The sequence below is a fragment of the Pan paniscus genome, chromosome 23 (assembly GCF_029289425.2).
Source record: "Pan paniscus chromosome 23, NHGRI_mPanPan1-v2.0_pri, whole genome shotgun sequence".
In the NCBI taxonomy this organism is placed as follows: domain Eukaryota; kingdom Metazoa; phylum Chordata; class Mammalia; order Primates; family Hominidae; genus Pan; species Pan paniscus.
In genome coordinates, this window is record NC_085927.1 from 38,072,249 (window position 1) to 38,095,379 (window position 23,131).

At 40.4% G+C, this 23,131-nt stretch overlaps 1 protein-coding gene across 4 annotated transcripts in view; it reads right to left on the reverse strand.

Moving 5' to 3' along the window:
- The window catches only part of TTC28 (tetratricopeptide repeat domain 28), a 704,109-nt gene that overhangs the window by 98,079 nt on the left and 582,899 nt on the right, over nt 1-23,131 (reverse strand). For all 4 annotated transcript variants that reach the window (XM_034949042.3, XM_034949043.4, XM_057301024.2 and 1 more), the window contains 3 exons: nt 22,339-22,468; nt 19,615-19,833; nt 17,509-17,674 (listed from right to left, as the gene is read on the reverse strand). In XM_034949042.3, coding sequence (XP_034804933.2) covers nt 17,509-17,674; nt 19,615-19,833; nt 22,339-22,468 — 515 coding nt within the window. The remainder of the gene's footprint in view (nt 1-17,508; nt 17,675-19,614; nt 19,834-22,338; nt 22,469-23,131) is intronic.

Genomic DNA, 23,131 nt, shown 5'->3' on the forward strand with positions numbered 1-23,131 from the left:
CTTTCCTTCTTTCATTCACCCAGAGATGGGGTCTCATTCTGTTGCCCAGGCTGGAGTGCAGTGGCGCAACCATAGCTCACTGCAGGCTCAAACTCCTGGGATCAAGTGACCCTCCCACCTTAGCCCTGCAAGTAGCTGGGACTTCAGGTGTGTGCCACCATGTCACTGCTTTCATGTATTTATTTTGTAATTTTAAATAATGTAATAAACATGCACTAAACCACCACCCAAAACAAAAGCCAGGAACTTGAGAATAACATACCTCTAATCATTTGCTACTTCCCAGTGAGTCCATCCCCAGCCTGAGGTAGGTCCCATCCCTAATCCCACAGCAATCACTCCCTGGTTGTCCTTTCTATACAGGTTTTATTGCATCTATCTGTATTCTGAAAAGTATATTTTTATTTTTGTCTTTAACTATTAAAAACATGTCATCCTGCAGGTAATGTTTTAGAATTTACTTTTTCACTTATTAATTATTATAGTTCTATTATGTAGCCACTATCTTAGGGTTCACTGTGGCTCATTTCTTGTTGAAACCTAATAGTCCATTTTAGGATTGCACCTCTATTTATTCATCTACTCTCTCACTAATGCCATCTGGGTTGTTTCCAGAATTTTGCTATTGTTTACAGTGCAGCTTTGAAGATTCCTGTTCATGCACAAGACTCTCTCTTGGATATTACACCTCAAGTGTAAAGGGTATGTACATATGCGATCTACTTATTTATTTACTGAAACAGGGTCTCATTCTGTCACTCAGGTTGGAATGCAGTGGTGTGATCATAGTTCACTGCAGCCTCAAACTCCTGGGCTCGAGTGATCCTCCCACTTCAACCTCCTAAAGTGCTAGGATTACAGGTATGAGCCACCTCACCCGGCTAATATTCAACTTCCGATGGTCATGACAAGCTTCTTCTGATGTGGTTATGCCAATTTACTCTTCGACCAGTCATTTAAAAGATAGCTTATGGACTGACATCTCCTCCAATACTCAATATTGTCAGACTTGTTAATATTTGCCGCTTGTTATCAGTGTAGAATCAATGGAGTTGTCAGCATTATAAACAAGTGTCATCTAAATTAACCAGTATTTTGAAATAAGAAAATGTATTTGATTACAAAAATAACTTTCACGGTAGAAAATTTGTAAATATAGAAAAACACTAAAAGGGAAAAAAAATAACAGCTATAGTTTATCAAGGTTTAATATTGCTTTACAATAAAGGAACATTTACCCCATTAAAAGGGCAATGTACAATTGCAATTTATTTAAAACCCCTTGTGAGTGCTCCTTCCAGACCTGACCTACTACTGAACAAAGCCCTACCCAGTCTTAGATTCCTAAAGTGCCACTGCACCGTTCTGGGAGCCCAGGGAACAATTTACATACTGCCAGATGCTGGCTAAATATCAGAGTTAAAAACTGAAGATGTGTTTTGAAATTCATAACATCTCCCTTATGGGAGGCTCATGTTCTATACAGTGGTTTCAATCTACGCCTCTTTTGATCTGGGAGGAAGGGACTGGAAGTTCTTATTAAACACTTAATAAAAGCACTTCTTTTATTTTTAAATCCATTTTCAGAAACTCCTTTGTAGCATTTTACTTCCTTTCGGCAGCAAGATGCCATTAAGGAGAGCAAAAACAGTCTGCAGAATAACAAGGACACCATGGCTAGGCTGCGGGTAATTGAATAAAGGTGTCTCCCAAGGCATAGAGACTCAGTTTCTAGGGGCACAGTGCATTTTACAAACACTAGCCCAGCATGAACGGAGTCTGCTTACAGCACATCTTCTGGTGACTAAATTTCAAACTTACTGATGTCTAACCATGTGTCAGGCACTGTGTTAGTGAGAATTCAGAAAGAAGGACACAGCATCTACCCTCTAGGGCATCACCATCTGCTTGGAAAGACATACAAACTACATAAATATAAAACTGGAAAGAACAAAATAAGTGCTATTATTAGGTACACAGAGGGGAGCAAAGACCTGATTTGGACCAACAAGGATGGGAATAATTCTGATGAAAGCAGTGTGAAATATAAACAGAGCTCCAAAAGGTGATTAGACTATCTATAGGAAAATATAGTCTATAAAACAAATTCAGGCAGAAGGGAGAAGCGCTTCATTTGCAGAACTAGTCAGTTGTTCATGCAAACATTTCTTAAGCATCTACTATGTTCCTGAGCTGCCCTAGAGACTGGGAACACAAAGAGGTGAATGAAACTAACAACGGAGCTTCTGAAAGGCTTTTCAGAGAAGACAGGAATTTGAAGGATGAAAGGAACCAGTCACAACAAGAGCAGGGGGCAGAACTTTACTTAGAGAAGGAAGAGCATGTGGATAACTCTAAGGTGGGAAAGCCCTTGGTGTAAACTAGGAGGTGAAAGGAGGCCAGGGGGCCACATGGAAATGCTAAGCTGAAGAAGGGTTATAGGTGCTGTTGAAGGGTGGGCAGAGGCTAGATCACACAGGCATACAGGTCAGCATAAGGAAAGTGAGCTGGAGTCTAAAGACCATCAGAAACTCTGAAGACATTTAAGTGTGTTTGGGGAGCTTTGTGGTGGGTAGGAGGGCAAGGAAACAGAATCCCAAACACATCTTTGAAAGACCACTCTGGCTAATGGGTTTGGAAAGCCATGAGAGGGAGAAGGAGAAGACAGATAAGATAGGAAGTGGTAGCAGTGGTTTAGGATAGAGATGATGGTGACCTGCACTGTGCATGTAGCAGTGGTGACAGAAGTGGATTGATTAAATATGTATTTTTAAAATACTTTAAAAATTTGTGATAAAAACATATCGTAAAATTTATTCTCATAACCATTTTAAGTATATGGTAGTGTTAACTATATGTATCTTGTGTGCAACAAATCTCAAGAAATTTTTCATCTTATAAAACTGAAGCCCTATATCCATTAAACAACTCCCTTTTACCCCTCCTACCCATCCCTGAGGACCACCATTCTAGTTTCTGTTTCTAAGAGCTTGGCTACTTCAGATACCTTAATGTGAAATAAGCCAATCACACACAAAAAGACAAATATTGCCAAATGAAATCATGTAGTATTTGTCTTTTTTTGTGATTGGCTCATTTCACTTAGCATAATGACCTCAAAATTCATCCATGGTGTAGCATGTGACAGGATTTTCTTCTTCCTTTCCTTCCCCCAGTACAGAGTCTCGCTCTGTCACCTAGGCTGGTGTACAGTGGCACGATCACAGCTCACTACAGCCTCGACCTCCCAGGCTCATGTGATTCTCCTACCTCAGCCTCCTGAGTAGCTGGTACTATAGGCATACGACTGCATCTGGCTAGTTTTAAAAATTTTTTTGTAGAGACAGGGTCTCACTGTGTTGCCCAGGAAAGTCAGGAACTCATGGGCTCAAGCGATCCTCCTGCCTCAGCCTCTCGAAGTGCTGAGATTATAGGCATGAGCCACCATGCCCAGCTGATTTTCTTCTTTTTTAAGGCTGAGTAATATTCCATTGTATACACCACATTTTTAAAATCTGTTTATCCATAGATGGACTTTTCGGTTGCTCCTACCCCCTGGCTATTATGAGTAGTACTGCAATGAATATGTGTGCCAATATCTCTGAGATCATGTTTTCAATTCTTTTGTGTATACTCAGAAATGGGATTGCTGCATTGTACACTAATTCTATTTTTTAGAGGAATGTCCCTACTGTTTTCTATAGCAGCTGCACTATTTTACATTCCCACCAACAATGCACAAAGGTTCCAATTTTTCCACATCCTGGCCAACACTGGTTATTTTCCATTTTTTTTAAAGTGACCATCCTAATGAGGAAAAAGGTTTCTCATTATGCTGTTGACTTGCATTTCGCTGATGATTAGTAACGCTGAACATCTTTACATATGCTTGTTGCTCATTTGTATACCTCTTTGAAGAAATGTCTACTTAGGTCCTTTGCCCATTTTTAAATTGGATTTTGTTGTTGTTGTTGTTGTTGTTGTTGTTAAGTTGTAGGAGTTTTTATATATTCTGGATATTATCAGATACATGGTTTGCAAATAATTTCTCCCATTCATAGGCTGCCTTTTCAAAATGTTAATTATTTCCTTTGCTGCATAGAAGTTTTCAAGAAGTTTGAAGTAGTCCCTTTTCTCTCCTTTTCTTTTGTTGCCTGTGCTTTTTGTATCATAACCAATAAATTATTGCCAAATCCAATGTCAAGTAGCTTTTCCTCTATGTTTTCCTTTAGGAGTTTTAGACTTTCAAGTTTTACGTTTAGGTCTCTAATCCATTTTGAGTCAATTTTTGCATGTCATATAAATAAGGGTCCAACGTTTTTCCTTTTGCATGTGGATATCCAGTTTTCCTAACACCATTTATTGAAGAAATTGTTCTCTCCCCATTGTGTTGCCTTTGTACCCTTGTCAAAGATCATTTGACATACACATAAGGGTTTATTTCTGGGCTATTTATTCTATTTCATTGGTTTATATGTCTGTGTTTATGTCAGTATCATATTGTTTTGATAACCATAACATAGAAATACACATATGTACATATATATTTATATATTATAATTATATACATAATATGGACATACATACACACACACACACATATTTATGTACATATATATTTTTTGGAGACAAAGTCTCTGTTGCCCAGGCTGGAGTGCAGTGGCACCATCTTGGCTCACTGCAACCTCTGCCTTCCAGGTTCAAGCGATTCTCATGCCTCATCCACCCAAGTGGCTGGGATTACAAGTGCATGCCACCACACTCAGCTAATTGTAATAATATTTTGAAATTAGGAAGTATGATACCTCCAGCTTTTTTTGTTTTTCCTTAAGATTGCCTTAGCTATGTGGGGTCCTCTGAGATTTCAAATGAATTTTAGAATTTTTTTCTATTTCTGTAAAAGTATGCCACCAGGATTTCTTTTTTTTTTTTCTTTTTTTTTTTAGGTGGAGTCTCACTGCGTTGCCTAGGCTGGAGTGCAGTGACGTGATCTTGGCTCACTGCAACCTCTGCCTCCTGGGTTCAAGTGATTCTCCCCCTTCAGCCTCCTGAGTAGCTGGGATTACAGGCGTGCGCCACCTTGCCCAGCTAATTTTGTACATTTAGTAGAGACGAGATTTCACCATGTTGGCCAGGCTGGTCTCAAACTGCTGACCTCAGATGATTCACCCACCTCAGCCTCCCAAAGTGCTGGGATTATAGGCATAAGCCACTGAGCCTGGCTGCCACTAGGATTTTGCTAGGGATTACACTGAATCTGTAGATCACTTTGGATAGTATGGATGCTTTTTAACAATATTAACTCTTGTAGTCCATGATCATAGGATATCTTCCCATTTATTTGTGTCTTCTTTAATTTCCTTCAGAATTTTTTGTAGTTTTCAGTATATGGGTCTTTCCCTTCCTTGGTTAAGTTTATTCCTGAGTATTTTGTAATTTTTGATGCTTTGGTAAGTGGGATTGTTTTCTGAATTTCCTCTTTAGATTGTTCATTGCTAGTGTATAGAAACACACTTGATTTTTGTTCATTGATTTCATATCCTGCAGATTTACTAAATTTGTTTATTAGCTCTAATAGTTTTTTGGTAGAATCTTTCAAGTTTTCTACATATAAGATCATGTCATCTGTGAATAGAGATAATTTCACTCTTTCCTTTTCAATTTGGATATTTATTTCCTTTCCTTATTTAATTGCTCTGGCTAGCACTTCCAGTACTATATATTGAAGATATGACAAAAGAAGGCATCCTTGCCTTGTTCCTGGTCTTACATGAAATATTTTCAAATTATTGCTCATTAGTATGATGTTAGCTGTGGATTTTTCATATATGGCCTTCACTATGTTGAGGTAATTTCCTTTTACTAGCTTGCAGTGTGGTTTTTATCATGAAAGGGTGTTAAATTTTGTCAAATGCTTTTCTGCATCAACTCAAATGATCATGTGTTTTTTGTCCTTCATTCTGTTAATGTGGTGTATTATGCTGATTGATATTCACAGGTGAACCATCCTTATATTCCAAGAGTAAATCCCACATAGTCATGGTGCAGAATCCTTTTAATGTATTATTGAATTCAGTTTGCTGGTATTTTTTGAGGATTTTTGCATCAATTTTCATGATAAATATTGGTCTACAGTTGTTTTACTTGTGGTATCTTTGTCTGATTTCGGCATCATGGTAACTTTGGCCTCATAAAATGAATTTGTAATGTTCTTTACTCTTTAATTTTTAAAAAGAATTTGAAAAGGATTGGTGTTAATTCTTCCTTAAATATTTGGTAGAATTCCCCAGTGAATACATCTGGTCCCAAACTTTTCTTTATTGGGAGGTTTTTGGTTACTGATTTAATTTCCTCACTAGTTATAAATCTGTTCAGATATTTTATTTCTTCATGATTCAGTCTTGGTAGGTCGTTCAAAATGTATTTTACAGAAATATATTTCTATAAATCTGCAAGATTAATTGATTAGAATGAGGGAAAGAAGAAATAATGGATGATGATTCATTTTTTTTTGTCTTAAGCAACTAGTTATATGATGGTGCAGGAACCTGGATAAAGATTAAAGTAGAAATGGGGACATTAAAGAGTTACGCTTTAGGTGTTTTAGACCAGAGGGGCCTGGAAGATATCCAGATATAGATGTTTATTGACAGCTACACATACAGATCCAGAGCTCAGAGACCCCTGAGCTAGAGTAGAGAGACAGAAATTACAGGGTACATTTAGAGAGCAAAGAAGGCATAGTGGTTGAAATACAGTATTCACCAAGAGACAAGAATGGAAAATAAACCCAGAATACTTTCCTAGAACTAGATCACAGTGACAGGCTCTGACACTGGGGTTTTATTCTCTGTAAAGTCAAATTACAAAAAAGTTTCTTCCCCCTTTTGTATGACAGAATTGTTTATTCATGGCTATTTATTTCTCATTTAAAAGTACTATATGCGAATTCAGCAGTGGAGCCAAGATGGCCGAATAGGAACAGCTCCAGTCTACAGCTCCCAGCATGAGCGATGCAGAAGACGGGTTATTTTTGCATTTCCAACTGAGGTACCGGGTTCATCTCACTGGGGAGTGCCAGACAGCAGGTGCAGGACAGCAGGTGCAGCGCACCGTGCATGAGATGAAGCAGGGCGAGGCATCGCTTCACCAGGGAAGCACAAGGGGTCAGGGAATTCCCTTTCCTAGTCAAAGAAAGGGGTGACAGACAGCACCTGGAAAATCGGGTCACTCCCACCCTCATACTGCGCTCTTCCAATAGGCTTAACAAATGGCACACTAGGAGATTATATCCCGCACATGGCTCAGAGGGTCCTACGCCCACGGAGCCTCGCTCATTGCTAGCACAGCAGTCTGAGATCAAACTGCAAGGTGGAAGCGAGGCTGTGGGAGGGGCGCCTGCCATTGCTCAGGCTTGAGTAGGTAAACAAAGTGGCCAGGAAGCTGAAACTGGGTGGAGCCCACCACAGCTCAAGGAGGCCTGCCTGCCTCTGTAGGCTCCACCTCTGGGGGCAGGGCACAGACAAACAAAAGACAGCAATAACCTCTGCAGTCTTAAATGTCCCTGTCTGACAGCTCTGAAGAGAGTAGTAGTTCTCCCAGCACACAGCCTGAGATCTGAGAAAGGGCAGACTGCCTCCTCAAGTGGGTCCCTGATCCCCAAGTAGCCTAACTGGGAGGCACACCCCAGTAGGGGCGGATTGATACCTCACATGGCTGGGTACTCCTCTGAGACAAAACTTCCAGAGGAACGAACAGGCAGCAGCATTTGCGGTTCACCAATATCCGCTGTTCTGCAGCCACCGCTGCTGATACCCAGGAAAACAGGGTCTGGAGTGGACCTCCAGTAAACTCCAACACACCTGCAGCTGAGGGTCCTGATTGTTAGAAGGAAAACTAACAAACAGAAAGGACATCCACACCAAAAACCCATCTGTATGTCACCATCATCAAAGACCAAAGGTAGATGAAACCACAAAGATGGGAAAAAAACAGAGCAGAAAAACTGGAAACTCTAAAAATCAGAGTGCCTCTCCTCCTCCAAAGCAACACAGCTCCTCACCAGCAACGGAACAAAGCTGGACGGAGAATGACTTTGACGAGTTGAGAGAGGAAGGCTTCAGAAGATCAAACTACTCTGAGCTAAAGAAGGAAGTTCGAACCAATGGCAAAGAAGTTAAAAACTTTGAAAAAAAATTAGACGAATGGATAACTAGAATAATCAATGCAGAGAAGTCCTTAAAGGACCTGATGGAGCTGAAAACCACGGCATGAGAACTACGTGATGAATGCACAAGCCTCAGTAGTCGATGCGATCAACTGGAAGAAAGGGTATCAGTGATGGAAGATGAAATGAATCAAATGAAACGTGAAGAGAAGTTTAGAGAAAAAAGAATAAAAAGAAATGAACAAACCCTCCAAGAAATATGGGACTATGTGAAAACACCAAATCTACGTCTGATTGGTGTACCTGAAAGTCATGGGGAGAATGGAACCAAGGTGGAAAACACTCTGCAGGATATTATCCAGGAGAACTTCCCCAATCTAGCAAGGCAGGCCAACATTCAAATTCAGGAAATACAGAGAACGCCAGAAAGATACTCCCCGAGAAGAGCAACTCCAAGACACATAATTGTCAGATTCACCAAAGTTGAAATGAAGGAAAAAATGTTAAGGGCAGCCAGAGAGCAAGATCAGGTTACCCACAAAGGGAAGCCCATCAGACTAACAGCTGATCTCTCGGCAGAAACTCTACAAGTCAGAAGAGAGTGGGGGTCAATATTCAACATTCTTAAAGAAAAGAATTTTCAACCCAGAATTTCATATCCAGCCAAACTAAGCTTCATAAGTGAAGGACAAATAAAATCCTTTACAGACAAGCAAATGTTGACAGATTTTGTCACCACCAGGCCTGCCCTAAAAGAGCTCCTCAAGGAAGCACTAAACATGGAAAGGAACAACCGGTAGCAGCCACTGCAAAATCATGCCAAACTGTAAAGACCATCGAGGCTAGGAAGAAACTGCATCAACTAACCAGCAAAATAACCAGCTAACATCATAATGACAGGATCAAATTCACACATAACAATATTAACTTTAAATGTAAATGGACTAAATGCTCCAATTAAAAGACACAGACTGGCAAATTGGATAAAGAGTCAAGACCCATCAGTGTGCCGTATTCAGGAAACCCACCTCACATGCAGAGACACACATAGGCTCAAAATAAAAGGATGGAGGAAGATCTACCAAGCAAATGGAAAACAAAAAAAGGCAGGGGTTGCAATCCTGGTCTCTGATAAAACAGACTTTAAACCAACAAAGATCAAAAGAGACAAAGAAGGCCATTACATAATGGTAAAGGGATCAATTCAACAAGAAGAGCTAACTATCCTAAAATATATATGCACCCAATACAGGAGCACCCAGATTCATAAAGCAAGTCCTGAGCGACCTACAAAGAGACTTAGACTCCCACACAATAATATTGGGAGACTTTAACACCCCACTGTCAACATTAGACAGATCGACGAGACAGAAAGTTAACAAGGATACCCAGGAATTGAACTCAGCTGTGCACCAAGTGGACCTAATAGACATCTACAGAACTCTCCACCCCAAATCAACAGAATATGCATTTTCAGCACCACACCACACCTATTCCAAAATTGACCACATACTTGGAAGTAAAGCTCTCCTCAGCAAATGTAAAAGATGAGACATTATAACAAACTGTCTCTCAGACCACAGTGCAATCAAACTAGAACTCAGGATTAAGAAACTCACTCAAAACTGGACAACTACATGGAAACTGAACAACCTGCTCCTGAATGACTACTGGGTACATAACAAAATGAAGGCAGAAATAAAGATGTTCTTTGAAACCAATGAGAACAAAGACACAACATACCAGAATCTCTGGGACGCATTCAAAGCAGTGTGTAGAGGGACATTTATAGCACTAAATGCACACAAGAGAAAGCAGGAAAGATCCAAAATTGACACCCTAACATCACAATTAAAAGAACTAGACAAGCAAGAACAAACACATTCAAAAGCTAGCAGAAGGCAAGAAATAACTAAAATCAGAGCAGAACTGAAGGTAATAGAGACACAAAAAACCCTTCAAAAAATTAATGAATCCAGGAGCTGGTTTTTTGAAAGGATCAACAAAATTGATAGACCACTAGCAAGACTAATAAAGAAAAGAGAGAAGAATCAAATAGACGCAATAAAAAATGATAAAGGGGATATCACCACCGATCCCACAGAAATACAAACTACCATCAGAGAATACTACAAACACCTCTATGCAAATAAGCTAGAAAATCTAGAAGAAATGGATAAATTCCTCGACACATACACCCTCCCAAGACTAAACCAGGAAGAAGTTGAATATCTGAATAGACCAATAACAGGCTCTGAAATTGTGGCAATAATCAATAGCTTACCAACCAAAAAGAGTCCAGGACCAGACGGATTCACAGCCGAATTCTACCAGAGATACAAGGAGGAACTGGTACCATTCCTTCTGAAACTATTCCAATCAATAGAAAAAGAGGGAATCCTCCCTAACTCATTTTATGAGGCCAGCATCATCCTGATACCAAAGCCGGGCAGAGACAAAACAAAAAAAGAGAATTTTAGACCAATATCCTTGATGAACATTGATGCAAAAATCCTCAATAAAATAATGGCAAACCAAATCCAGCAGCACATCAAAACGCTTATCCACCATGATCAAGTGGGCTTCATCCCTGGGATGCAAGGCTGGTTCAATATACGCAAATCAATAAATGTAATCCAGCATATAAACAGAACCAAAGACAAAAACCACATGATTATCTCAATAGATGCAGAAAAGGCCTTTGACAAAATTCAACAGCCCTTCATGCTAAAAACTCTCAATAAATTAGGTATTGATGGGACGTATCTCAAAATAATAAGAGCCATTTATGACAAACCCACAACCAATATTATACTGAATGGGCAAAAACTGGAAGCATTCCCTTTGAAAACTGGCACAAGACAGGGATGCCCTCTCTCACCACTCCTATTCAACACAGTGCTGGAAGTTCTGGCCAGGGCAATCAGGCAGGAGAAGGAAATAAAGGGTATTCAATTAGGAAAAGAGGAAGTCAAATTGTCCCTGTTTGCAGATGACATGATTGTATATCTAGAAAACCCCACTGTCTCAGCCCAAAATCTCCTTAAGCTGATAAGCAACTTCAGCAAAGTCTCAGGATACAAAATCAAGGTACAAAAATCACAAGCATTCTTATACACCAATAACAGACAAACAGAGAGCCAAATCATGAGTGAACTCTCATTCACAATTGCATCAAAGAGAATAAAATACCTAGGAATCCAACTTACAACGGATGTGAAGGACCTCTTCAAGGAGAACTACAAACCACTGCTCAAGGAAATAAAAGAGGATACAAACAAATGGAAGAACATTCCATGCTCATGGATAGGAAGAATCATTATTGTGAAAATGGCCATACTGCCCAAGGTAATTTATAGATTCAATGCCATCCCCATCAAGCTACCAATGACTTTCTTCACAGAACTGGAAAAAACTACTTTAAAGTTCATATGGCACCAAAAAAGAGCCCGCATTGCCAAGTCAATCTTAAGCCAAAAGAACAAAGCTGGAGGCATCACACTACCTGACTTCAAACTATACTACAAGGCTACAGTAACCAAAACAGCATGGTACTGGTACCAAAACAGAGATATAGATCAATGGAACAGAACAGAGCCCTCAGAAATAACGCTGCATATCTACAACTATCTGATCTTTGACAAACCTGACAAAAACAAGCAATGGGGAAAGGATTCCCTATTTAATAAATGGTGCTGGGAAAACTGGCTAGCCATATGTAGAAAGCTGAAACTGGATCCCTTCCTTACACCTTATACAAAAATTAATTCAAGATGGATTAAAGACTTAAACGTTAGACCTAAAACCATAAAAACCCTAGAAAAAAACCTAGGCAATACCATTCAGGACATAGGCATGGGCAAGGACTTCATGTCTAAAACATCAAAAGCAATGGTAACAAAAGCCAAAATTGAAAATGGGATCTAATTAAACTAAAGAGCTTCTGCACAGCAAAGGAAACTACCATCAGAGTGAACAGCCAACCTAAAAGATGGGAAAACATCTTCGCAACCTACTCATCTGACAAAGGGCTAATATCCAGAATCTACAATGACCTCAAACAAATTTACAAGAAAAAAACAAACAACCCCGTCAAAAAGTGGGCGAAGGACATGAACAGACACTTCTCAGAAGAAGACATTTATGCAGCCAAAACACACATGAAAAAATGCTCACCATCACTGGCCATCAGAGAAATGCAAATCAAAACCACAATGAGATACCATCTCACACCAGTTAGAATGGCAATCATTAAAAAGTCAGGAAACAACAGGTCCTGAGGAGGATGTGGAGAAATAGGAACACTTTTACACTGTTGGTGGGACTGTAAACTAGTTCAACCATTGTGGAAGTCAGTGAGGCGATTCCTCAGGGATCTAGAACTAGAAATACCATTTGACCCAGCCATCCCATTACTGGGTATATACCCAAAGGACTATAAATCATGCTGCTATAAAGACACATGCACACGTATGTTTACTGCAGCACTATTCACAATAGCAAAGACTTGGAACCAACCCAAATGTCCAACAATGATAGACTGGATTAAGAAAATGTGGCATATATACACCATGGAATACTATGCAGCCATAAAAAATGATGAGTTCATGTCCTTTGTAGGGACATGGATGAAATTGGAAATCATCACTCTCAGTAAACTATCGCAAGAACAAGAAAGCAAACACTGCATATTCTCACTCATAGGTGGGAATTGAACAATGAGAACACATGGACACAGGAAGGGGAACATCACACTCTGGGGACTGTTGTGGGGTGGGGGGATGGGGGAGGGATAGCATTAGGAGATATACCTAATGCTTAATGACGAGTTACTGGGTGCAGCACACCAGCATGGCACATGTATACATATGTAACTAACCTGCACATTGTGCACATATACCCTAAAACTTAAAGTTTAATAATAATAAAATAAAATAAAATAAAAAATAAAAAAATAAAAAAATAGAGGTTTTCAAATGTTTTTTTTAAAAAAAAGAAAATGTGGCACGTATACACCATGGAGTACTATGCAGCCATAAAAAATGATGAGTTCATGTCCTTTGTAGGGACATGGATGAAGCTGGAAACTATCATTCTCAGCAAAGTATCGCAAGGACAAAAAACCACACACCGCATGTTCTCACTCACAGGTGGGAATTGAACAATGAGAACACATGGACACAGGAAGGGGAACATCACACACCGGGGACTGTTGTGGGGTGGTGGGAGGGGAGAAGGATAGCATTAGGAGATATACCTAATGCTAAATGACAAGTTAATGGGTGCAGCACACCAACATGGCACATGTATACATATGTAACAAACCTGCACGTTGTGCACATGTATCCTAAAAGTTAAAGTATAATAATAATAAAAAAAGTACTATATGCCTAATTGTAAAAAAAAAAAGTTAAAAATAAGGAAAAGTAAAAAGAATAAAATAACAAGCATCTATAATTTCACCATTCATTTATAATCACCACTAAAATATAGCCTAGTCTCCTTCTGAGAATTTTTCTTTTCATACCCATATTTTATATAATTACAAAATTTAAATTATACTATATACAGTAATTCTATATCCTATTTTTTTCACTTAATATTTTGTCTATGTGATTAAACATTTGGCTATTTGATTAAAAATTCTTTGTAAACATAATTTTAATTGCAACATAACATACTGAATAGATATAAAATAATTTGTTTGTAATTCAATTATTGTTGTATATTTAGGTTGTTTTCAATGTCTTCTATAATATATAAACCTAGGACAGATACTAGTATGTACAGATCTTTGCTCCATTTCTATAATAAAGAATTTTGAGATCAAAGGGCATAAACATGTAAAAAGATTTTTTATACTATTGGCAAATTGTTTTTAGAAATGCAAAATCCAGGTGTATCCCTACGATATGAGCCTGCTCATTCACTGCATCCTTACTCTCACTGAGCATTATGGTTTTAAAAAATATTTACTAAATTTGTAGATGAAAAATAATACTTCAGTGAAATTTTCTTACTGTTTTCATGAAACTATGAAACACGAATCGCTCTCACAAACACTCCATTCCAGTAAATTCAAACCATGCCAATAAAGTGTTTAATTTTAATATTATAATCAACAATATGAGTTTAAGCTCACAAAATATAAACAAATCTCTAACAAGATTACTCCAAAGCAACAGGAAAAACCTTATTTCTAGCCGTCTAAGGGGAAGATCTAGGCTACTGAGGGCAGCCCAACAAAGTGATGCTGAGTGTCAAGCCACATAACCTGCTAGAGATGCTAAGGACTCATTAGAACTTGTTAGCTCTCTGTATAGAGCAGAGGGGAAATGGTTAACATGGGAAACACAAGCAAGTTGCAGTCTTTCCTCTTTCTCTACCTTTGATGAAGAGATGAACTATAACTCAAAAGACATTTTTCAATTCAAAAGGCACCTGGAAACAGAATTACTCAACCTCCAGTATCATAGAAAAGAACTGCTTAGCCACATGTATTTAAAGTTCAACCATGACATCCAATGAGGAGCATGGAAGAGTGAGACCAAGGGTAATCCTCTTCTTTCTCCTGGTGAATTTTAATCTAGATATCTGGAAATTTGGATTAGGTGAAATATACATTTTCATACAGGCTGAGCCCCATGAATGCTTGGTTTAGACTGAGATGACTTGGATGTGGTCCCCACATTGCCATAAGGGAGAGGCCACCTTCACATATGCAGAGGTTTCAAATGGCAGGTGTCATACACCCAAGTACCTTTATAATCTTGGTGGCCAGCAGTAGAAACACGAAAAAGGGAAAGGTAGCAGGGCAGACTCCGGCAGTGCCCATTTCTAATACTATCGAAAGGAGGGAGAGTCTTGGCTTAGGGACACAAAGTCCCATCGGCAAGGCTGACCCCATGGTGGACATGTGGTCACCGTGCTCTCTTAGATCCCTGCTGTCCCTCCTCCCACAAGTATTTGAGTGCTCACTCTATAAGGTACTATGCTAGAGATTAGGGATCCTGATGAATAAGGCAGACATAGCCCCTGCTCTCACAGAACTGAAAAAGAGTAAACAACAGAGTATATAAAATCTTTTAACTAAAATTGTAGTAAATGCTTAAATGAAAATGTCGGGTATAATGAGAATGTATAAATGGGCATAAGGGGTAGGGAAACCTATGTTGGGAGTTGTAGAGGCTTCCTTAAGGAGAGAATATTTGAGCTGAGCTCAGAGGATGAGGAGAATTAAGCTGCCAAAGGCTACCCCAGGCAGTATGCACAAAGGTCTTCAGCAGCCCTTGGTGGAGAAGATCTCTCAGATGGTCCTCCTGCCTTCCCTTGTTCAGGTCCCATGCTTCTTGTCAACCTTTCTAACTATCATTTGGTTTCTCATGTAAATATACTTGAAGATAGAGAATGTACATAATACCTGGCATTCTAGTTTGTACAATTTTCTTTGAGCTTGGTTAATTAAAGTTCGCTTCCAAGAGGCAAACCCTCTTTGGGCATGTTAGCAACATCAGTCAGGTTTTCAAACTTAGAAGGCCATACTTCAGAGCTTGCCCTCAGTTCTGGGACAGTAGGGGCTATGTCTCCTTGTTCATCAGGATCCTTAATCTCTATCATAGTACCTTATACACAGTAAGCACTCAAAATACCTGTGGAAGGAGGGACAGTGGGGGGACTAAGAGAACTTGGCGACTGCATGTCCACCATGGGATCAGCCTTTTCAATGGGACCTTGTGTCCCTAAACCAAGATTCTCTCTCCCTTTGATAGTGTTAGAAATGAACACTGCCAAAGTCTGCCCTGCTGGCTCTCCTACTTTCGGGTTTCTATTGCTGGCCAGCCATGCCCCTCTAACTCTCACTTTGGACATGCAATACCTTTGGTCAGGTTATAGTCTAATCACACTGGCCTAAATTTCTGTCTGCCAAAGCAGCTTTGTATACCTCTGGTCTAATGTCTAACCTAGTTTATTATGGTCATTTATAATTTCAATCTCAGAGGGCAGTCTTACTTCCAAGTTCTTGGGAGTTACCACCCTGTCAACCCCTGTAATTGCCAAACTGTTGCCTGGGTTGTTAAGGACGGGGATACTTCAGGATGCACAGCAGTCACAGGATAAATAAGAGAAGCACGTGTGCAAGTGGCTAAAGCCTGTTCCTACTTCATAAAAACAGAAGCTAGAAATGAAATTCTTATATTTGGCTACTTTCTCAAAATATGATATTAATTTTGAAAATTAAAAACAGAACAAGCACTGGCCTGGAAGTCTGGGTGAGATGTAGACTGTTTTGATCCTGGCTCTGACACTAACTTGGCTGTCAGCAAGTCCTATTTCAGTGTTAACTTCTGTTAAATGAAGGGGTTGGACTAGATGACTACTACAGCCCCTTCCAACATTGACATTAAATTATTCAATAATCATTTTTCACCTAAGAACTCTTTCTTCCCCAACTTAATAAGCACCCCAAAGATCAGTCCAGCTGCTGGCAGCAACCACCGCATACTTGGGAATTTGGGTGAAGCATCTCTAAATAAATCACAGAATTACCTAAGGATTTTCATGATTACAAATGAAATCATTCAGGAGATGAGCAGAGATTCTTGGGACCTGATACAAGCTAACATAGCAGATTCTCTGACACACAGATCTTCCGAACCCTTGGTAATCACTGGATGGAGAACAGAGATGCCTGGGAAATCTGGTTACAACCCAGCTCTGAGATACCCTCTTCCTTTGATTTCCCCTAGAAGCAGGGTGCTTGTGGAAATTATTTTTTTCATATGTAAAATAGTCAATCATTATGATAAAATGTTTCCATAAGCTTATACCTTTTACAACCTTTGCAAAAAGCAGTTCCCTTATCTATTCTTCATATTTGAGAGTTCAGCTCCTTTCACCTCACCCCTCAGGCTCACAGATCTGTGCACATATCCTGTCACTGGTACTAAATTACTCTCTCAAATAGGCGTTCAGCTACAGTACAAACAAACTCATTATAATTTGTTTATAACAAAAAATAATCTCGGTTTTAATTGGCTGGTATGTTAAATTCAAAGCTATGTTTATGTTTAAACAGTTTACAAATCCTGCTTACAGAATGGGCATGTCTGATGAGGCCCTTCCCCATCTGATGGAAAATCACCAAAAAGAATAAAGACAGACCACTGAGGGGCTTACACTCCAGAGACGCATATTTGTTTCTGCTGCAGCAGCTGTGAACAGACTGAGTGCAACTACATGAATTCCAAAAGATTTCTTCTGTTAGCTCAAATAGGATGTTTACAAAAAATAATACCCTGAGATTTATCTGAAAATGGACTTGGGGATGTTTTACTACCTACCTTGAGTAGTGAGACTCCACCCCCAGGGCCTCCCGGACACTGGCAATGTGCTGCTCCAGGGCTGAGCCGGTTGCTGTTGGAAGGGTTGCACTGCTGCTGGCCTGGAAGTCACTTGAGTTTTCCACTGTGTTCTCACCCAGGTAGTGTTCATGAAACTTCACAATTCCTGAAGCAAAACAGGCACAGCCAACATTATACACAATTAGGGTCAGAGAAAGGAGAAGTTGAAGGCAGGGGACAGGAATGCCAATGGTATGTGACTTCTTTGACAAGCATGCCATCCTGCAAACCCTGTGAAAAAATCCTGAAATCCAAGGTCTCAAGAGGGCTTTCTCTATTTCGGTCAGTATCCTTTTCACAGCTTTTACCATTAGGTGTGGGGCTTGAAACCAGGGAATTCAAGATACAGCCTCAGAAGCTCCTGGAATTATGACTACTTCATATGTGTTTCAAAACAGATACTTCTTAGAAGCACCAACTAGGGAAGTCTCCTTTCAGGAATAGTGCATGAGTATGCCAAGATATATTCCTTATAGAAATTGAAATCCCAAAGAAAAATATAATTGGCCAAGTGGAAATTGTGTTCCAACAGAGCTTTCATTTCACAAAAGCAAATTATAATAAATATGTAGTATAAAGGCCAGATAAAAACATTTTAAACCATTTTTAAATAAGACTAACTGGTCAATGGTCATTAATGAATTAAAGGAGCAAAAAATGATGGGTGCATGAAATTGAGGCAGTCCACAGTGGTTTTCTGGCGATAAATAGGATATATTCTCAAATGGTAATGAGGTGTGTCAGCTCTGGAAAACGCCGGTCCTCTCTGATTGGATTAGCGCCCCCAGTGAAAGCTTCAGAGCCTCATTAAGAGCAAAAAGGAACGGAAAAAGAAACAATAGGAGCCTCATTATACATGGCTCATTATTACAGGAATTCAGATATACCACCTGTCAAATCATGTCCCCAAGATGTAACAACCACAGAGAGAAGGAGTTTGATACCTCCCAGTCATCAACTGTGTCCTCACGAGTATCAGTACCACTCTGGGAGCTGGGATCCACAAAGATTCCACTGTAGCCAACATTTATTAACCAAGTCACTGTAAAAATCACAATTTAAAACCTTTAGCATTAAAAAGGTCAGCGGTAAGAACATTCTTTGTGGAAAGCCCATAAAGAACATGGAACTAAAGGGAAAGAATTATTAAAAACAATGCCGAGGCATAGAATGTATACGCACAAATGCTCAGAGCCTAAAAGCATCTGGGAGCTGTCATCCAGCCATCATTTTTTTTTTTAAATCAAAGGCATAGAAACATAATCAAGAAAATCTTGTCAATTCTCGCTGGCAGTTAAAGTTTTTGAAACTGGCTTACAGATATTCAAGAAGCTCATTCTTTAAGATTACCAATTATAAGATCCACTTCCCCAGTCAATAAACTCTAATTGGATCTGGTGTGTCTCCAACTTGGTAAAGCCATCAGCATTTTATTATGCAAAAAATATGGCCCTAACAGCTAATTAGTGTTTCTGTATTTAGTGAAACTGTTACAGCCTGAACATTTAATGCTGATTTAATCAAAGGAGATTTTTACTTCTGAAATAGATTTACAGCAGAACTGGTTAAAAATGGGTTCTGTTAAACTCAGAAATTTCAAGCATAAGACTTATTTATAACCTGTGATAGAGTTGCCATTATCATTTTAGTCTCTTTAACTTTGCCATGACAAAGGGTCACAATTATTAAACCATGTCTAGAAAGAATTCGTTAGGACTTGCAGTCATCACTTTATTAGCTAATGAACAACAGCTGCCTACACACAGGGCTGCTAGTGAAATTAATTCTTCTGCTTTTAGTCTTCCTTGATAAATGCTTCCACATTCAACAGTGAGGAGCAGCAATTTCTTGGGGGAATGAGAAAGCTGGGCTGTCTTATTAACTGAATGCCCCACCACGGCATATCCACTGCGGCTGAGGTTTTGCTAAAATCTGACATCAGTTCCTTAGTATGATCTATGATAATGCACCTATTCCACCTCTATTCATTAGACTTTCACAGGTCTAGTCTTCTAATTGCCCTGTTCCCACAGAAAGAGATCTTACCTGCCCCAGGAGCCAGGAGCCAGCTATACAGATAGCCTGCAGCCAGGGAATAGTAAAGCACTAGTCCCCTCTGGCCATTTACCATCTCTAAGACCTGATCAATAGTGACTGGGGAGTAGGGGTCGGAGTCTTGTTGTCCTGTTTGTCGTTCCACCAGAAGATCAGCAAATGCCCTTGTCCGTCCCCTTTCTGCCACAGCCAGGGCTTCATCATGATGGCCTAGGAGACAAAGAGATATGCTGAGGAGTCCATAGTGAGTGTGCTTACTTAGAGAGGCCTATCAGGGACGGCCATCAAATCCTGGGCAGAAACCTCACTGCCTCTACTCTCCAATATGTGACAGAATCTCAGTCACACTGCTTCAGATTCAATTCCCTGCCTCAGATGGTGGGTGCAGTGTCCTGCATGACTGATTCCACACTACCCTAAGCCATCAGACCTTCGCCTGTCTTGCAGCCAGCGCCACAAGAGAGCTGATCCAATTCAGTGCACTTGTCCTTAGCCCTGCTCCATCTCTGCTCCACCTCCTGAGTTGCTCCCTAACCTGGCTTTTTTTTTTTTGACCTCCTGCCTGGCTTCTGACACCAGGTTTATTGGTGTCACTTGGCTCTCTACGTGTCTTTTTTTTTTTTTTTTTTTTTTTTGAGACAGGGTCTCACTCTGTCTCCCAGGCTGGAATATACTGGCATGATCTCAGTTCACTGCAATCTCCACCCCCTGGGTTCAAGCGATTCTCCTGCCTCAACTTCCCAAGTAGCTGGGATTACAGGCACGGGCCACCATTCCTGGCTAATTTTCATATTTTTAGTAGAGACGGGGTTTCGCCATGTTGGCCAGGCTGGTCTCAAACTCCTGGCCTCAAGTGATCCACCCGCCTCAGCCTCACAAGCTGTCTATGCGTCTTCTGACTCTCTCTCCTCCCTCCATGCCGCCCCTCTATGCATAACATTGTCCAGCCTTATGCATTTCTCTCCAAATTATACCTCCATTCCTTTACGCATGCCAGTCCCTTTCCTGGGCGTGCCCTTTTCCCTTTCACTGGCCTTGTCTCAAGAAGAGGGATGCTAACAGTTGTCCTGCCTATCGCAAAGGGCTATTTTAAAGATTAAATGAAGCACTACATGTAAAGATGACTGGCAGGCCTACTTACATCACTACATGTATAACAGGTAGTAGTAATGTTGTTGGAGCTGATGTCTCATTCCATTCTGGGCTCCAACACACTTTTTTCCTTATCCCCATGGGCAAAGAGTTTAACCTCTCAGGTCTCTAGTTCTTTAAAATTGCTTCTCTATCTCAAGCTTTTCCCGTCTTTTAATCGAATTTTGAATCCCACTTTCCTTAAGGAACTGGTCTATAATCTAGTTTAAAAGCTAATGTACCAATCTGAAAGCACAAAAAATGTAAAGGAATTGTTTATAAGTGCTGAAGGAACACAATGCAGAGGATTTACTTTTGTCATAAATGTAAATATGGAAGAGTTACTATAACCAGAGTCCAAAGAAAGCAGACAGAAGCAGACCAGATGCTGCAGCTGTGACAGCACTTCAAGGATGCCTTGCTTCCTGCAGTTTGGGTATCAGAAGCAAGTGGAGATTTGTATGTGTGTATTTAAATGTCTCCTTTTACTCTATTAAGTTATTAACTGGAACAGTAGGAACAATTTCTGTGCACACGGGAAAATCGGCCCCTAGGTGCTAGACAGACTTAACACTGTGATTATAATAGATAATAAACTGTAATCTCAGGCAATGAACACATTTAATAGATAAATTTTTCAAGAGGAAATTTGAGTCCTTCCTATACATACAGCAAAAGACAGGTTATCGAAAAGGCCTCAAAATTCAAAGCCTTTGTTAGTTCCAATAAATATCTCCTGGGAAGAGGCAGATGACGGGGAGCTGGAAGGGACTGGCTGACTAGTTAAGGCCCGGGTGAAAGAAGATGCATGCTGCCCCAGTGTGATGGGGCACATAGGCTTGGGAGAATCATCACTGACTATGCCACAGCCTAGGAGGCAGACCCAGGTGGCAGAAACATTTATTAGACAGCAACCTTGAAAGATGTGTGGATGAGGAAATAGACAAGAGGCCAGGTGTCTTCTCAGGTACTTCCTCTTAGATGCTTGAACCACACGCTAGTGGTGAGAGGGAACCTAGGGAGGGAAACTGGTTCAAGCATCCCTGTCTCAAGGACACTTTCTCTGGCTCCCGGACCCACCAGACAAGAGACTTTGTTTCAGGCTGGGCGTCATGGTTCTCACCTGTGATCCCAGCCCTTTGGGAGGCCAAGGCAGGAGCATTGCCTGAGCCCAGGAGTTCGAGACCAGGCTGGGCAACATAGTGAGACCTCATCTCTATTTAAACTTTTTTTTTTTTAAGAGACTTTATTTCTACAGCATCTGAGTTTATCCTAGTGCCAATCAGCACTGTACTGGACTCACTGACTTATGTCTCTCCACAAGCTAAGCTTCTTGGGGTCAGGAACCAGGACTTCTTGACTGTAACCCCCAGGGCAGGCACTCAGCACATGGTAGGAGCTCTACTAATCTTTGTTGAATAAATGAATGAATGTTCAATGACTGGTTGTAGTTGTGGCTTCACAGTCTGTTGTCACAACAAATCATATTTCTTCACTGCTGTCACTAAACAACTTGGACACATGGACGCGCACCCATGCGCACTAGTGCACACGTAAGCAAGGAGTAACCCCAGCTGTTCTCACCTAGGCTGACGAGCACCCGCTGCAAGGCCTGGTAGGATGATGTCTGCAGGTCAAAGAGGGAGAGTTTGTAGTCCGTGCTCAGCTGTGCCTCATGTCGGATTGTTTCAAACAAGGCTGATGCCCTATAAAGCTGCAAGGAGGGAGGAAGAACATCATCCATTCCCCAGAAACCAATGTCCAGCTGTTTACAGACTAGAGACAACTTTTGCTCTTATCTTTGTGCACAACCTAAATATTTTTTACAGATTTGAAAGGAAGAGTCTGATGTCCAGGTGTAAGGAAAAATGGATGTGTTGCGGTCAAGAATAGGCCAAGGCAGACATCCAGTCCAGCATGACTCAGTGAGTTTGGAGCACAGGTTCACAACTCCACTCATTATGTAACGACACCATGTGAGGCGCATTAGGTGATCACCCATGTGAGCTCGTGCTTAGCTCAGAGCCACTATTGTCTTTAAAAGGTATAATTACCCTGCTAACGCCATATATATGGCTTGTGCCCACAGCTCGTGCCTGGTCTCACTAGCGCCCAGAGTGAGTAAAGCCATGGTGAAACTGTCTACGCTTCCTCGAGTGTTTTTCCAGCTACCTGCCACTCGCCCACTGACTCCCCTCGGACCTCAGAACCTGACACCAGGTAGGTCCTTGTGGACCTAAAAAGGCATCAGATCATGCCCAGTAAATTACAGTTTATATAATCGATTTTTGACAGACAAGGGGATCTAAAAGACAGGAATTAGAGACTTACGGTCTTAAAGATATTAAAACAGATATTAATCCACCAAGTGCTGATT